A 15,540-nucleotide genomic window follows, 5' to 3' on the forward strand; every position below is an offset into this window, starting at 1 on the left:
GTTTGTGCTCTTATCATACCAACTATGCCACCATACTAAATACTGTGGGAAGTTGCAGTTGGTCTGCAGTTCTTTGATCAGTTCTGACCATGGATGGAACAGATATACCATCTACCATTGGAAGCTTTGAGCTCTCTCCCCCACCCCCTGGATTTTGCAAGAGCTCTAACCAAACTCACCTGGAGAGAGGCAAATTAAAGCCCATGCTCCTCTCAGATGGAATCCCCTTAGATGGTGCCAGGAACTTCAGTTCTGTTTCTAACCCACTGCTGAATTAGCCTAGATGAAATCTAGTCTGACCATTTAGGTCTACAAAAGCTTCTCTGGGGGGGGGGCGAAAATATGAAGAGGAGGACAGGGCTCCTGTATCTTTAAAAGTTGTGTAGAAAAGGGAATTTCAGCAGGTGTCATTTGTATGCATGCAGCACCCAGTGGAATTCCCTCTTCATCACAACAGTTAAAGCTGCAGGAACCCTGCCCTCTTTTGTATCAGGTCACTCTAGTATAGCTCCTGCAGCTTTAACTATTGCAAAAGTTAAAAAATCTTTTAAATGGATGTGCATCTGCAACCTTGAAGACATATATAGATAAACATATTCCCACACAGATTCTTTGTCACAGCATTCTTCGCTTTACACAAACATAAATAGAATTTTATTTGTGGGGTTTTAGCCATTCACCAACATTGGATCTTACTCATCTGCTTCACTTTCACCATCTAGAATAACTGGATATCATTTGCAAATCTGACCATCTCAGTGACACATATCATTTATGAACTATTTAACTTAGGGCACATCTACACCAAGCAGGATATTCCACTATGAAAGCAGTATATAAAAGGCAGGAGCCACACTACTGCTTTATAGCGGTATTGAAGTGCAGTGACAACTGTTGGGGCCCATTGACACATACCATATACCACTTTCATACCGCTATATCCTGCTTGGTGTGGTTCCTGCCTTTTATATTCCACTTTGATAGTGGAATATCCTGCTTGGTGTAGATGAGGCCTTAGGCTATAGCTAGTCCTTAGGTTTATCCCTGAATCGTCCAGGGGTCAAACCTGTTCATCTAGGTGACACACAGGGGATCCAGTGCTCAGGCAGGGGTGAACCCTGGATGATAGCAGGATAAACCTTAGGTCTAGTTGTGGCCTTAGTCTAGTCTCAAATCAGATTGGTGAAGGACACATCTGTTCCTTTCTTGTACTGTAAGGTGATACTTTTTCAGACATTAACATAGGGGGTGGCCGACATCAGGGATACAGCAGGTGGTACAGCCTACCTTTAGCCCTACACATGGAGAAAAATATATGGAAAAACAATACTTTTGAGAAAAGATTATTCATATTTCCCTGAGAGGCAGAGAGCTCATCTATACCAAGCAGGATATTCCACTATGAAAGCCATATGAAAGCAATATATAAAAGGCAGGAGCCACATGACTGCTTTATAACAGTATTGAAGAGCATTGACAACTGTTGGGGCCCATGACACGTACCATATACCACTTTCATACCACTTTCATAGTGGTATATCCTGCTTGGTGTAGATGTCTCATGGGCCCCAATTGATGTCAGTGCACTTCAATACTGCTATAAATCAGTAGTGTGGCGCCTTCCTTTTATATACTGCTTTCATACTACTTTCTTAGTGGAATATCCATGGTGTAGATGAGCCCAGAGAAGGAAAATATTTTCTGCTATTCACAATCCTACAGCCAAAGAAATGTATTGCCTGCCTGGTTCAGGACTCAGGTCTTTCGTTGCCTGTCATGCTTAAGACAATTGTTATCCATGTAATATGGAGGCAATGCTTCTGTTCAGACACCACAAACACCATCAGCAATGCTGCAGAGAATACACAACTTTGACTTGAGTCCTCTGTAATTAGTAAGAGGACTGTAATTATTTCTGCTGCTTGCAGAATATACTCTAGAATTCCAGTAGTGAATAACAGAACCAATAAGGTCTGTGAAGAATGCTACCCCCATACTCTCCACAATCAGGGCCAGATCTGCACCTTGTGTCAAATCATTACAAATGGAATAAGAAGCAGGATATAACATGATGAAAGCAGTATATGGAATGTGGATTGTGCCCCAACAGTTATCAGCACACTTCAATACTGCTATAAAGCAGCAGTGTAGATCTAGTAGGCTAGGGGCAAGAAACTGGCATGATTTGAGTCCATCAGAGGAATTTTGGTTTACTTTATGTTTTACATTTCTGCCTGGAAGTCTATCAGCAACCAGAATGATCATTCAAGTCAAGCTGCTGTAATCACGGAGATTTTAAACTGTTATAATTATGTGGATTTGCAATAGATACAAATTTGGTTGTCTGTGCTCAGAAGACAAATTTGCACTTCAGATGGTGATATTAATGCTCCTGCTGCTGCTGCCTCACCTTGCATGCCAGGCTCAGGTTTTTAAATGTGAGATGTGGGATTTGCAGCCTGTTCTTCCCAAGTATTACCAGACAGGAGATTTCATCTTTGGAGGCGTTATTTTTCAGGCCTCCTTCTATGTCAGACCAAACAATTTCAGCAAACACCCTTCTGGGCCACCATTGAAAAAAATGTTTGTATGCGATTTTCCACCTCCTTAAAATGTATTTCTGTCCAAATCATATCCTGTAGTAGACGAATAATATGGGAAAATATGAGCTGAAAGTGCATCTACCATAGTTCCTGTTGTCTTCCCTGAAAGTTTATCTTATATAGAATAGAGACTTTCCCTTAAAGTGTATCTTAAAAGGAATAAAGACAATGGTGAATTTCACAGCTCAACAAAGAAATAAGAGTCTGAACAGAATTGAACTGGAGGTAGAAGGTAGAAGCTGCACAGAAATCTTAGGCTTTAGATCTAAATAGGACAATGAGTAATAAGAATTTCAGCCTCCAAAGAGTAGTTTATTATTTTTTGTTTCAGGAAAGATTAATAAAACAACACAACAAACTTGTGTGTGTGTGTACACGTGTGTGTATGTGCATAAAATCACTTAAAATTTATTAAGGCTTTGACATTTTTCCAATTTCTTTTTATTACATTTGCATATTATTCTTAGTTTATATTCCCTTTCCATTCCAATTTCTTGCTCTTCCCTACATCACTTTTTTTTCTTCCATAAGATGTCTCCCTTTATATTAAGTAGTGATGGAATGCTATTTACTTCAAGTAGTTAAGCAGGAGTGCTCCTTACTGAGGTTAAGTTTGTAGATTGAAATCATAAACCAAGCTATCCTGCCCCCTCAAAAAGCCCTTATAAAATAACTTGGCTTCTGTCAAGCCAAATCAGCCCTGCCATAAGCCCTTTGCATAAACTGCATATGCCTCAGACCTGTGAGTTACCAGGAATTCCAAATGCACATAGTATTGAAATAGCAGATTATGTTTCTCATGCTGATATAATTTTGTACATTGATGTAGTGCTTCTCCACACTGAGGCCTTTTGTCCCATGATTTTACTGGGGTTTCTGCTTCCAGATTCTATGAGAAATAAGATCCTTTACTAGCTCCCCCACCCCATTTTCCCTCCAATTTATCGGCAAGATCTATATATTTCATTAAAAGCACTATCTAGTGGATGTATATATTAGTGACATCCTCTTTTCACATTAAAGTCATAGCAGATTATGATTATTAGCTCATTATTTCTGTTTCAAATGCTCAGAAAACATAGGAGAGGTGCTGGAGGTTGATGACATCATGTAAAACACCTCAAACATCTGTGAGTAACCAATCCCAATCACAGGATAAAAGCTTCATTTGGAAAAGCTCCTAGTTTCTTTATCTTGTTCTTGTGTAACCCAATTTAGATTAAAGATTGCATAATCAATCATTATTATAACAATCCATAATGCAGTGGAAACAATTTTAAGAAGTAATTCTCATGTTTTGACAAAAATGCCTGTCTCTTTGTAGCGTGGTGATGGAGAACTACCAGCACATCCTAGCATTGGCATTTGCTGTAAAGGAGATTAATGAAAATCCCCAAATACTACCCAATATTACACTGGGGTTCAAAATTTATGATGGCTATTTGATTGCAAGGTGGACATACTATGCAGCAATGCGATTTATTTCCCCAAACAACAACCTTGTACCCAACTACAAATGTGAGATCCAGGACAATCTACTGGCAATTATTGAGGAATTGAATGCTGACCTCTCCCAACAAATACCAAATCTTTTGGGCATCTACAAGATTCCACAGGTAAGGTGTGATTTTATGACTAAAAATGTATATACCTTTTCATTCCCGATGGGACTTTGTGGTATGTAGACAGAGATGAGTTTGTTTAATTAGTACAAGAAGAAATTATATTTTGTAAGAATATCAACATTATACCAAAGAAAATGGGTTTCTTCCCCCCCACCCTTATGTGGATTAAAATATGACTATTCTGTAACTTTATCTTGGTGATCATCTATCTGTGAACACAGAGTAGACCCATTGAAATTAAGGATACCTAAGCTAATAATAACTTAAATACCATTGCTTTTAATGGGTCTAGTTATACAGTCCATTATCTCTACAGTGCCTCAAGCTACTGTGTGTGTGCATGCGTAAACATAATTCAGATTTTTAGACATGTGTAAATTTCCTTGATTTTTTTTAAAATATTGCCATCATAGTGGAAACAAAAAAGAGAACAGGGAAAAATAAACAAGAAATAACAAGAACAAAAGAAACATAGAACAAAGTGCATCCATTCAAAATGACCTTTCAGAATGTCATTACTATAAAAGAACAGCAGAAGAATGAAAGAAACACAAATTTAACATTAATTTAAGCAGTCCATATATCTAAATAAGAATCCAAATAGAATTGACTGAATACTTATACAGTAATTAAGGGTATCTTTAATTATTATTTTCTTTACCATCTCATACATTACTGGAATATGGTGTGAAGATTTTCTTCACTGCTGGATCCTATACTGCTTTTACATCATTAGGAAGGAACCATGTGGTCTCCTGAATAGCACAGTACCATTCCATGTCATCCTTCCCTGGATATTATGCTAAGGTAGAATGGGAAAGGATCTCTTTATTCACTTACGAACCATTATTTCATCATCATCATCATCATCATCATCATCATCATCATCATCATCATTCTTTCTAAGTGAAGAAAATACTGTGTTTGATTTGGTATCGAAGGGTTTCCTCAGCATAGTAGGGCCCAAAGAAAGTTTACAACAACTATATGGGGACACTGAATACGTTTAGTACATGAGGTGATAAATACAATTTTGTTTATTTATTACATTTCCATGACCGCGCAAAAGCCGAAACCATAAAATAAAGCAAAATACAGCCATTTTATATTGAATCATAGAAGAAGAAGAAGAAGAAGAAGAAGAAGAAGAAGAAGAAGAAGAAGAAGAAGAAGAAGACGACATTCTTGGTTGCATACACAGACAACAGCTATGCCATATTGAATATTTCTCTTTCTACCTACACTCATTCTTTAGCTCATGTATGGTTCTGCAACAGTGAAAATGGAGGACCCCAAACTCCACTCCTTCTACCAGATGGTTCCAAATGGATTGCATCAGTACAGGGGGATAATCCAGTTACTTCATCATTTCAACTGGAGATGGGCTGGATTCATAGCTGCAAATGGGGAACATTTGCAATGGTTCATGCACACAATGCTTCCTGAGTTTTCCAAGAGAGAAATTTGTTTTGCTGTTTTAGAATCATTCACCAGTTTATGTTATGATGCTGAAAAGGGTAATTTTTTGACCTGTGCTTTGGAATTTTACAACAAGATCATGAACTGCAAAGCCAATGTGATAGTCTTCAATGGAGATACACGATCAATGGTAATTTTGAGATATTTGCTAAGTACATCTATTAAAGATCTAATGGAAAATATAAAAGGCAAGGTCTGGATTTTGACAGTAGGTATGGAATTAAAATTTGTCACCAGAAGAAGTTGGGAAATAGACAACTTTCATGGTGCTTTATCATTTGTACTCCACTCCAATGAACTTCAAGGATTCCAGGAATTTCTTCATAGCAGAAACCCATCCAGTGCTAAAGGAGATGGTTTCATCAAGGAGTTCTGGGTTCAGGCATTTGACTGTACATTCCAGGATTCTGTTATAGACAGTATGAGTGAAAATATCTGCAGTGGAGAGGAGAAGCTGGAGACTCTTCCTGAGCATGTCTTCCCAATGAGTGTAACAGGCCACAGCTACAGCATTTACAATGCTGTCTATGCTGTGACTTATGCCTTGCATGCCATGGATTCATCCACATTGAAAAGGAAGTCAATAATTAAAGGAGAGAAAAGGAAGCTTTATAACTATCAGGCCTGGCAGGTAATCAACTCAACATTTTAATCTGGGGGGCAGTTTCCTATATTATCTGAGATATCGTGAACACTAATGCAATATTATATTTCCTGTACCACTGCAGGAATTCCAGGAATTTCTTCATAGCAGAAACCCATCCAGTGCTAAAGGAGATGATTTCATCAAGGAGTTCTGGGTTCAGGCATTTGACTGCAGGCTAAGGGTCATCTACACCAAGCAGGATATTGCACTATGGAATCAGAATGAAAGCAGTATATCAGGAACCACATTACTGCTTTATAACTGTATTGAAGTGCACTGACAACTGTTGGGGCCCATGGCACATACTATATACCACTTTCATACCACTTTCGTAGTGTTATATCCTTCTTGGTGTAGATGTGTCATTGGCCCCACAGTTGTCAGTGCACTTCAATACCACTATAAAGCAACATGTGGCTTCTGCCTTTTATATACTGCTTTCATACTGCTGTCATAGTGCAATATCCTGCTTGATGTAGATGAGCCCCTATGTTGGTAGCAAATGTATCCCATGGTGGAGATGTGATTAATTCCACATTGGTTGTGCTTGTCTCTGCCTTTGCAAGTAATGTAAGGGTGAGCTCAGGAAGAGGGTCACTGCTGTGGATTATTATTATTATTATTATTATTATTATTATTATTATTAATAATAATAATAATAATAATAATAATAATAGAGTTCCAATCTTCATAGAAATAAGCAAAGCAATAATAATCTGCAAGTAGGTGCAAAAGAGAGTTTATTGATAAGATTAAGAGTTTTTCTAAATGAACTGTTTAGGTTCATGACTGGCCACTCACAAAAGTTTCCTGGTCAGTTTCATGACGCAGCAATCCTGCTGCGCCTGTCTCATGTTTTCTGGGTAATAATTGATAACAGAAAAAAAAGGGGTAACAAACGGATCCCCTTTCCATTTTAGCTTGTAAAGAGGAAATCCGTCATAAGAAAAAGCTTAAGAACAAGGCGGAACACCACCATCTTGTGGCTGGATCAATAAAACATGCCCTATTCCTGCCCTGTCAGTATTCCTTGAGTGTGAGGGGGCATTTGTGGGTGGGGAGGAGGAGGAAAGAATGCTTCATGTGCCTTGGGCACATGGCCGCATCAAGTGTCGGTGGGGCAAGCCTATAAAGGCATGCTCCCCACTCTCCCTGGCCTCTTTCATTTTCTGGCCCCACCCTCCTGCCCTATAACTAGTAGGGGTGTGCAAAGTGGGTCTTCTTTGACTCAAAATCTGATCTGGAGCTCCATAGAGGTGATTCTCGGCCTCAATTTTGGAGCCCCTCCCCTCACTCCGCCTCCCTGAATTACCCTCAAAGAACAGTTCAGTATTTGGGTAACTGGTATTAACAGAGATGCTTAGAGCTCCCTCATTTTTAAAGATAAAGAGATAAATCTTGACACTGTGATAGCTCTTAAGGAGGGCTTTAGCTCCACCAAGTTTTAAGTAGATCAATTTATGCCTTGATCTTTTAGGATATATATTTTTTAAAAAAATCCCCACTCCAGCTTTCTCCAACCTGGTGCCCTCCAGATCTATTGGATGGACACCTCCCCCCTACACCCAGCCACTGAAAGAGCCTGCCAAGCTTTCTCACTCTGTGGAAATGTGGTTGATTGACTTCTATGAGTCTGAGCAGAAACACTCTCCCTCTCAGCAGCCACCACTTAGTATTTCCCACTTCTCTGAACACTGCAATTGGAGGAGAACACCACTGTAGCTATTCCCATTGGTTAGCCACAGAAGCCAATATGAAAGCTACCCCTCACCCCACTCAGCGTCTTCCAAATACGGACACACACACACACACACACACACACACACACCAAGTTAATTCCAGATACTTTAGAAGCTCCGATTGGGCACTTTTCTGTTCTGCGAGTATTTGATGGGTTTGGAAATGGCCAGTCTCTGCTCTGGAAGATCGAATGCTCCATGGATTTTTGCGGTTACCAGATAATTCCAGGGCAGAGTGCACACCCCTAATAATTAGCATGGGATTAGCCAGTTGCTCCCTTTGGATGGGGTGCTGAGTAGGAATTTTACCTGACATAGATCAGCTGTTGTGTACAGGTTTTTTGCTTACTCCATACTTGTATATAATTTAGTCAGGGGTGGGTATATAGGTTGTTTGGAATGGGCAAGGTTGTGCGGAAATCTTAGGACATCAGAAGAGGTTGGTGACCACTCATTGGCATCTTATGGTGATTGGCAAGTTCTGAGGCCTGATCCTCAATGGGCTGTGTGGCTCACAACTCAGGATATATGTCTTGACTTTGGAGACTTCTCTGTCTCACCTACTCGAAGTTGTGCAGCTCCGAGTGGGGGTGACATGGGGGGGGGAGTTACCCCAAGCACACAAGTGTACCTCAAGAAAGAAGCTGGATTTACCCAACTCCTGGCTTGGCCAAGTGGCTCACTAGTTACCTGGAGAAAGGATTAATTAATTTCTGCACTCTCACATGCAGGGCCTTGCGAGACCCAGCTGGATAAGCCGGCAGGGAGGCGGGGCGATGGCGCGCTAACTTTAGCATGCACCGCCCCGCCTCCTAGATGGCCGACGCGCAGGGACTACGGAAGCCCTGCAGCGTCTGCCATTTTTTTGTTTTTTGTTTGTTAAAGGGGACACGTGCGCCCTGAAGACTCCAGAGAAGGTAAGTGGTTTTTCCCCCTAAAATTATCTGTCCCTCGGCCCCATCCCATCCCCGGTTGTCCGTCCCTCAGCCCCATCCCTGGTTGTCTGTCCCTCGCCCCCATCCCATCCCCGGTTGTCCATCCCTCACCCCCATCTCCGGTTGTCTGTCCCTTGCCCCCATCCCAACCCCAGTTGTCCATCCCTTGGCCCCATCCCCAGTTGTCTGTCCCTCGCCCCCATCCCATCCCCGGTTGTCCGTCCCTTGGCCCCATCCCGAGTTGTCTGTCCCTCGGCCCCATCCCATCCCCGATGTCCAGCTTTCCCCCCTCTCCTGCTGGTCCAGCCTTCCCCCCTATCTCCCCCCGGGATCCCCCCAGCCCAATGGGCACAGCACTGAGCGCTGTGCCCAGTCCGTGGCTTTTCCCGGCTACTCGCAAGTAAGCGAGTAGCCGCAAAAAGCCACGGACCTTGCTAGACGTTCTGCAGCCCCGGCCTGAGGCCGGGGCTGCGGAAAAGGCACGCCATAAGTGACTTCGCTTATGGTGCGTTAGGGGAGGCTTCAGCACGGCCTGACCCCGGATTCCCCTGTACGTCATCTGGACGCACATCAGGGAAACCGGGCCTCAAAGCACACTAAGGCCTCGTCTAGCAAGGCCCGCAGATCCAGGTTTGAGTGAAGTACCCAATTAAATAAAGAGGCCCTAGTTATCCCAAACTCTGCTGTTGTCCCCCATCTGATGATCCTCTATATCATGTCCTTGCCTATGTGCATATTTTTTTTAAAAAAACTACACTTCTGTTTTCCTATAGCTTCACCATTTCCTTAAATCTGTGTCATTCAACAACAGTGCTGGGGAAAAGGTTTACTTTGACCAGAATGAGGAGATAGTTCCAAGATTTGACATCATAAACTGGATAACTTATGCAAACCAATCTTTCATTAGAGCAAAAGTTGGAGGGATGGATCCCCAGGCTCCCCCAGATGAAGCATTCACCATTAATGAGGATGTCATTGTATGGCATAACTGGTTTAACCAGGTAGGATTTGAATGTTGGCAACTTGGGAAGTACCCAGTTTTGTATACCTTTATGGTGTATATCAATTTAACCTTTCAAACCAAAAGGAAGGCAGTAGTTGAGTAATCTAATATATACAGAGTGCACAAGGCACACAACTACCAGATATGCATTCAAAGATGAACAGTGATTATAACACTTCTTTATTTACAAATATAATGGTTATAACCGATGCATCACTTGCATGGCGAAATAACACAGTCATCAATGGCAAACTGTTATTTGCCTAACAATACTGTACATGCAAATTAATCCTAGTACAATCATCTCTACATTTTTATAATGAGTAATTTCTAATGCATAATACAGATAAATCGAAACCACAGTCACAGTTTATAGTTCAACACAGTGCTGGTGATGACATCAGTATAGTAACAAGGTTATGTTTATTGTTGTTCTTTTTCTTATCAGCATCGTAAACTTAATTGTGTTTTTTCTTTGTTTTCTTTTCTTTGTTTTTATCAGTGTTGTAGGTTTTTAACAGGCCCCCAGTTTGTTTGTCCTGTTTGCGCGGTACCTTCTTCAAAAACACAAACACACACACACAAAACCACAACAAGGAGTCGGCTGTAACTCGTAGATTACTGTGGGGTTTACACCTCCAAAATGAAAACAGCCAGTATGAACTTGAACTAGGGAAGATGCAGATAGCAGACCCCTAAACCCTGACACAGCATTGATTTGCTGCTGGAAGTCAATTCTCCCTCTGCATGTCTTTTTAGTAAAATTGCCTGCAGTTTGCCACCACTGCCATGCTCCCAGATTTACTTACTAGACAGTAAGTCCTATTCAACAAAAGCCTATTCCAGAAATGAGGAAGAAGATCACTGCTAATGCATTAACGTGATCTGGATCACGATGGCATCTATTGGTCAGATTCATAGAAATCCAAATGCATTTGAATCTCTTGCAGGTTTATCCAACTTCCCTAGAATCAGTATGTGAAGTAATGTGTAGTCCAATCTGATGAGGTCACATTCTATAACTATAGGCATGGCACATAGAGATGATGTATAATAGAATACCTCTAAAGTCAATGGAGCGTGTGGAACATTCTAGCTCTGAAGTGAAACAGAACATGCTTGACATAACTTTGCTGACAATTGTGGTGATCTCTCTTAGATGGGTTTACAATTTTGTACAATTATACACTTCATTAAGTAGATCGTGGATGGCATTTTTCATGTTATTAGCTCATCAGATGTCATTGTTACGAGCAATAAAAATGTGTGGCTTATCACGGTAGAGTCTTGGAGTCACATCTGTGATGTACCATTAAGTTCAATGGATGACTCTCGGGCCACTCCCTGTCTGAACCTAGCCTACCTAGTAAAGAGGTAATGTGCAAGTTCCCAAATATGCCTGCATGAATGCAACACTGACTGGCACTGGATGTTATTGCTCCTGCGGTGAAAAAATACCAGCTCTCTGCTCTTCCACAACCTGCTCCAGTACACCACTAGTACCAACATTTCATAGCATACTAGCTTCTCTCCTGAATTTTAATGATCCGAAGACCACTTTTCCAAAAAAATAATATTCTCCTCTTCCATGTGTGGACAGGCACAGCCGCTTTCTCTGTGTAATGACAACTGCCAACCTGGTTATAGGAAGAACAGGAAGGAGGGGGAGCCCTTCTGTTGTTATGCTTGCATCCCATGCCCAAAAGGGTGGATATCTGACCAAAAAGGTGAGAGTATAATGTTCAGAAATCTCACAAAGATTGACTATACTCCAGAGGAATAAACAAGTTGTTTTGTATTCAGTAATCTCTTTCTGGCATTGTTCTCTATGTTTTCCAATGGTAACTTATTTCAATATTTGAAATGTGACGTGTGTGTATGTGTGTGTGTGTGTGAGAGAGAGAGAGAGAGAGAGAGAGATAGAGAGAGAGTGGAAATTTGTTCCTGGTTTTAATTTGTGAAGACATCCAAGGTAGAGTTAAGTTCTGTCTCCCGGCTTGAGTTTGATTGTGTTTTAATTATTAATTTATTCTGAAATTTTCAACAAAACAAAACAAAAAAGAGGGGGGAAAGTAGCTTCCTAAATTTGAATATCGATATATGAAAATAAGGTTTTCTAGGAATTAAACATAAACTCCAACAAAACCAGACCAAATATCCATATAAGCCCAATCTCCAGCCAGCCAGCCAGCACGGCTTGGGTGGGGGATGGCTTTTGCGGGGGGAACGCCAGAACAGAAGCACATACATGTGAATGGCATGCGTACGGCCTCATGTGGGAGTGGAGCCAAGGATATTAAAGGCTCGCCCCATGTGGCTTTCAGCCTCTTTCATTTCTGGCCCCAGCCTTCATTTCTGGCAAGTGCGGCCTAGACTTCCTGATTGAGCCGCGGGCTCAATTGAAGAAGCCGAGGGACCGTGGATGGATGCAGGTAAGGGAGAGGAGGGAGGAGGGTTTACCGGGCCCCACCGCCACCCATGCGGCGACGGCGGCAGAGCCCGATAAGGGACCAAGGGGGAGGGGAGGCCTAGACTTCCTGGTTGAGACGTGGGCTCAATTGAAGAAGCCAAGGGACCGTGGACGGACGCAGGTAAGGGAGAGGAGGGAGGGGGGTTTACTGGGCCCTGCCGCTGTCGCCGCATGGGCGACAGCGACAGCGGCAGGGCCCGGTAAACCCCACTTACCTTTCTTGCGGAGCTCCAGATCAAGGCGAAGGATCCGCCTTCACCTCGATCTTCTTAGCAATGCTCCGCCGGCCCCCCAATCCTCTTCGCCTCCACTTTAAGGGGAGGCGAAGCACCCCGCTCCGCTTCTAATTCGCCGGTCCGATTAGAAGTGGAGCACATCCCTAAAAAATGGTGCTGTGACACCTCTCCTTCTGAGGTCATCATGCGTCACGTGTAGACAGAGGAGGGATCTCGTGTTAAACACAATGCGAGATCTTTCCTCCTCCATTGTGGGACAACAGGTAGGTCTAGCTAAGGCTACAGTGTTACTTACAAATGTCATGGTCTTGCATTTAATTCCCCACAGTTATTTTAGTTGGTATAGCATACTTGGTGCTTTTTAATTCTATGCCATTGGTAGAATTTTTGGAACAAATACAGGTCTTTATTTTGATTTGTACAATAAAAACACATCCTAAACAGGCTAAAAATTATATGTTGTCATTTAATGAAAAAATTACTTACAAATATCATGTCTTTGCAATCAGTTCCCTCATAACTATTCATACACTATAGTATAACTTGCTATTGCACTGTCCCGATGCCACATTTCATAAAACCAACACAGAATGTAATCTGTGAATAACAGGAACAATTATACCACCTTGCACAGATTCATGAATTATTATATTCCACATTCCTTCTAAATGAAGTTTTGGAAAACACATAGCTTATGACACTTTTGTGCACTGACAACGTATCTTTCTTTTTCAGATATGCCTGAATGTTTTAAATGTCCAGATGATCATTATGCAAACAAGGGTCAAAATGTATGCCTCCCCAAGGTTATAAGCTTCTTATCTTATGAAGAACCTTTGGGTATCAGTTTAGGAATTTGTGCTCTTTCATTTTCTTTGATCACAGCTCTGGTGATAAGAACATTTATGAAACACCATAACACTCCCATCGTCAAAGCCAACAACCGAGATCTGACCTACACTCTTCTCAGCTCCCTCCTGTTCTGCTTCCTTTGTGCATTTCTTTTCATTGGCCAGCCTGAGAAGGTGACGTGCCTTCTCCGCCAAAGTGCCTTTGGCATCGTCTTCACCATGGCTGTTTCTTCTGTGTTGGCAAAAACCATCACTGTGGTTCTGGCTTTCATGGCCACACAGCCAGGATCCAGAAGCAAGAAGTGGGTGGGGAAAAGTCTGGCTTACTCTGTTGTACTTTCTTGTTCTTCTCTTCAAGCTGTAATTTGTCTTGTATGGCTTGCAAGCTTCCCCCCATTTCCAGATATGGACATGCATTCCATGAGTGAAGAAATTGTACTGCAGTGTAATGAGTCCCCATCCATTATGTTTTACTGTGTCCTGAGCTACATGGGCTTGTTGGCCATTGCCAGCTTCACTGTGGCTTTCTTTGCCCGGAGGTTGCCAGACATTTTTAATGAAGCCAAATTCATCACTTTCAGTATGTTGGTATTTTGCAGTGTTTGGTTGTCTTTTGTTCCAACATACCTGAGCAGCAAAGGGAAATATATGATAGCTGTGGAAATATTCTCTATTTTATCCTCTGGTGCTGGATTGCTGTTTTGCATCTTTTCCCCAAAATGCTACATTATTTTCCTGAGACCTGAAATGAACAATAGGGACTATTTAATACATAGGAGAAGACAATGAACTATTCTTCTTAAAAGCTTCCTTGTATAACCCATTCAATTAATTCTAATATATGAACTGGCACGTTGTTTCATGAATATTTTTTCAAAATCATATAGGCATGGATGTTCAGTGATTTCATTCACTTTCCAAGCAATATTTTCAAAATATTGTCTTTTCAGCATTTTTACAATAAAAAACAGCAACACATAAACATTTACAGTTCAGAAGAATTTAGAAATATGATTGTGAAAAACTGCTAAGAAGGAACTCTCTGTGGTCCGGATGTACACAATGCTTATATGTCTGCCTTGTATTAAAACCTTGACACAGCTTAATTCTAATGTTTAATTTCAATGGAGTAATTGATGAATTTGATCAAGAACTGCAAGATTTGCAACACTTCTGCATCATCTTATACATCATCAGAGAGCAGCTGATGACATTTAGGACTGCCATCTATGGTAGCAATTTTCTTTATTTTGATTTGTAATAAGCAAATGACTCTACTACCGAAACACACACACACAAACTTCTGTCTGTTTGTGAAGGTGTTTCTACAAAAGTGTAGGGTCCATTTTGCACCCCTTAAGGTTTCATCTTTATTTTCCTCCATTCAGTTGGCTTTGGGCTCATCTACACCAAGCAGGACATTCCACTATGAAAGCCGTATGAAAGCAGTATATGGTATGTGTCAATGAGCCCCAACAGTTGTCAGTGCACTTCATTACCTCTATAAAGCAGTAGTGTGGCTCCTGCCTTTTATATACCACTTTCATAGTGGAATATCCTGGTTGGTGTAGATTATAGAATCATAGAATCATAGAATAGTACATTTGGAAGGGGCCTACAAGGCCATCGAGGTAACTGGTTCCATTATCATACTACTCGAACAGTCAGATTTAAGTAGAATCATAGAATCATAGAATAGCAGAGTTGGAAGGGGCCTATAAGGCCATCGAGTCCAACCCCCTGCTCAATGCAGGAATCTACCCTAAAGCATCCCTGACAGATGGTTGTGCAGCTGCCTCTTGAATACCCCCAGTGTGGGAGAGCCCACAACCTCCCTAGGTAACTGGTTCCATTGTCGTACTGCTCTAACAGTCAAGGAGTTTTTCCTGATGTCCAGCTGGAATCTGGCTTCCTGTAACTTGAGTCCATTATTCCGTGTCCTGCACTCTGGAA

At 41.5% G+C, this 15,540-nt stretch overlaps 1 protein-coding gene across 1 annotated transcript; it reads left to right on the forward strand.

Annotated features, from left to right (window-relative positions):
- Positions 1 to 2,443: 2,443 nt before the first annotated feature.
- Positions 2,444 to 14,376, forward strand: LOC134406734 (vomeronasal type-2 receptor 26-like). Its single transcript, XM_063138264.1, has 6 exons — positions 2,444 to 2,583; positions 3,928 to 4,219; positions 5,484 to 6,338; positions 9,801 to 10,028; positions 11,631 to 11,757; positions 13,472 to 14,376. Exons 1-6 carry the CDS (start codon positions 2,444 to 2,446, stop codon positions 14,374 to 14,376), a joined length of 2,547 nt encoding a protein of 848 aa, XP_062994334.1.
- The last annotated feature ends 1,164 nt before the right edge of the window (positions 14,377 to 15,540 follow it).

This window comes from Elgaria multicarinata, chromosome 11, assembly GCF_023053635.1.
Source record: "Elgaria multicarinata webbii isolate HBS135686 ecotype San Diego chromosome 11, rElgMul1.1.pri, whole genome shotgun sequence".
Taxonomy (NCBI): domain Eukaryota; kingdom Metazoa; phylum Chordata; class Lepidosauria; order Squamata; family Anguidae; genus Elgaria; species Elgaria multicarinata.

Coding starts and splice junctions, on each gene's coding strand:
- LOC134406734 (XM_063138264.1), top strand. CDS start 2,444: ATGTGGGATTTGCAGCCTGTTCTTCCCAAGTATTACCAGACAGGAGAT. Junction 4,220..5,483: donor GCATCTACAAGATTCCACAG/GTAAGGTGTGAT, acceptor CTCATTCTTTAG/CTCATGTATGGTTCTGCAAC. Junction 10,029..11,630: donor GGCATAACTGGTTTAACCAG/GTAGGATTTGAA, acceptor ATGTGTGGACAG/GCACAGCCGCTTTCTCTGTG.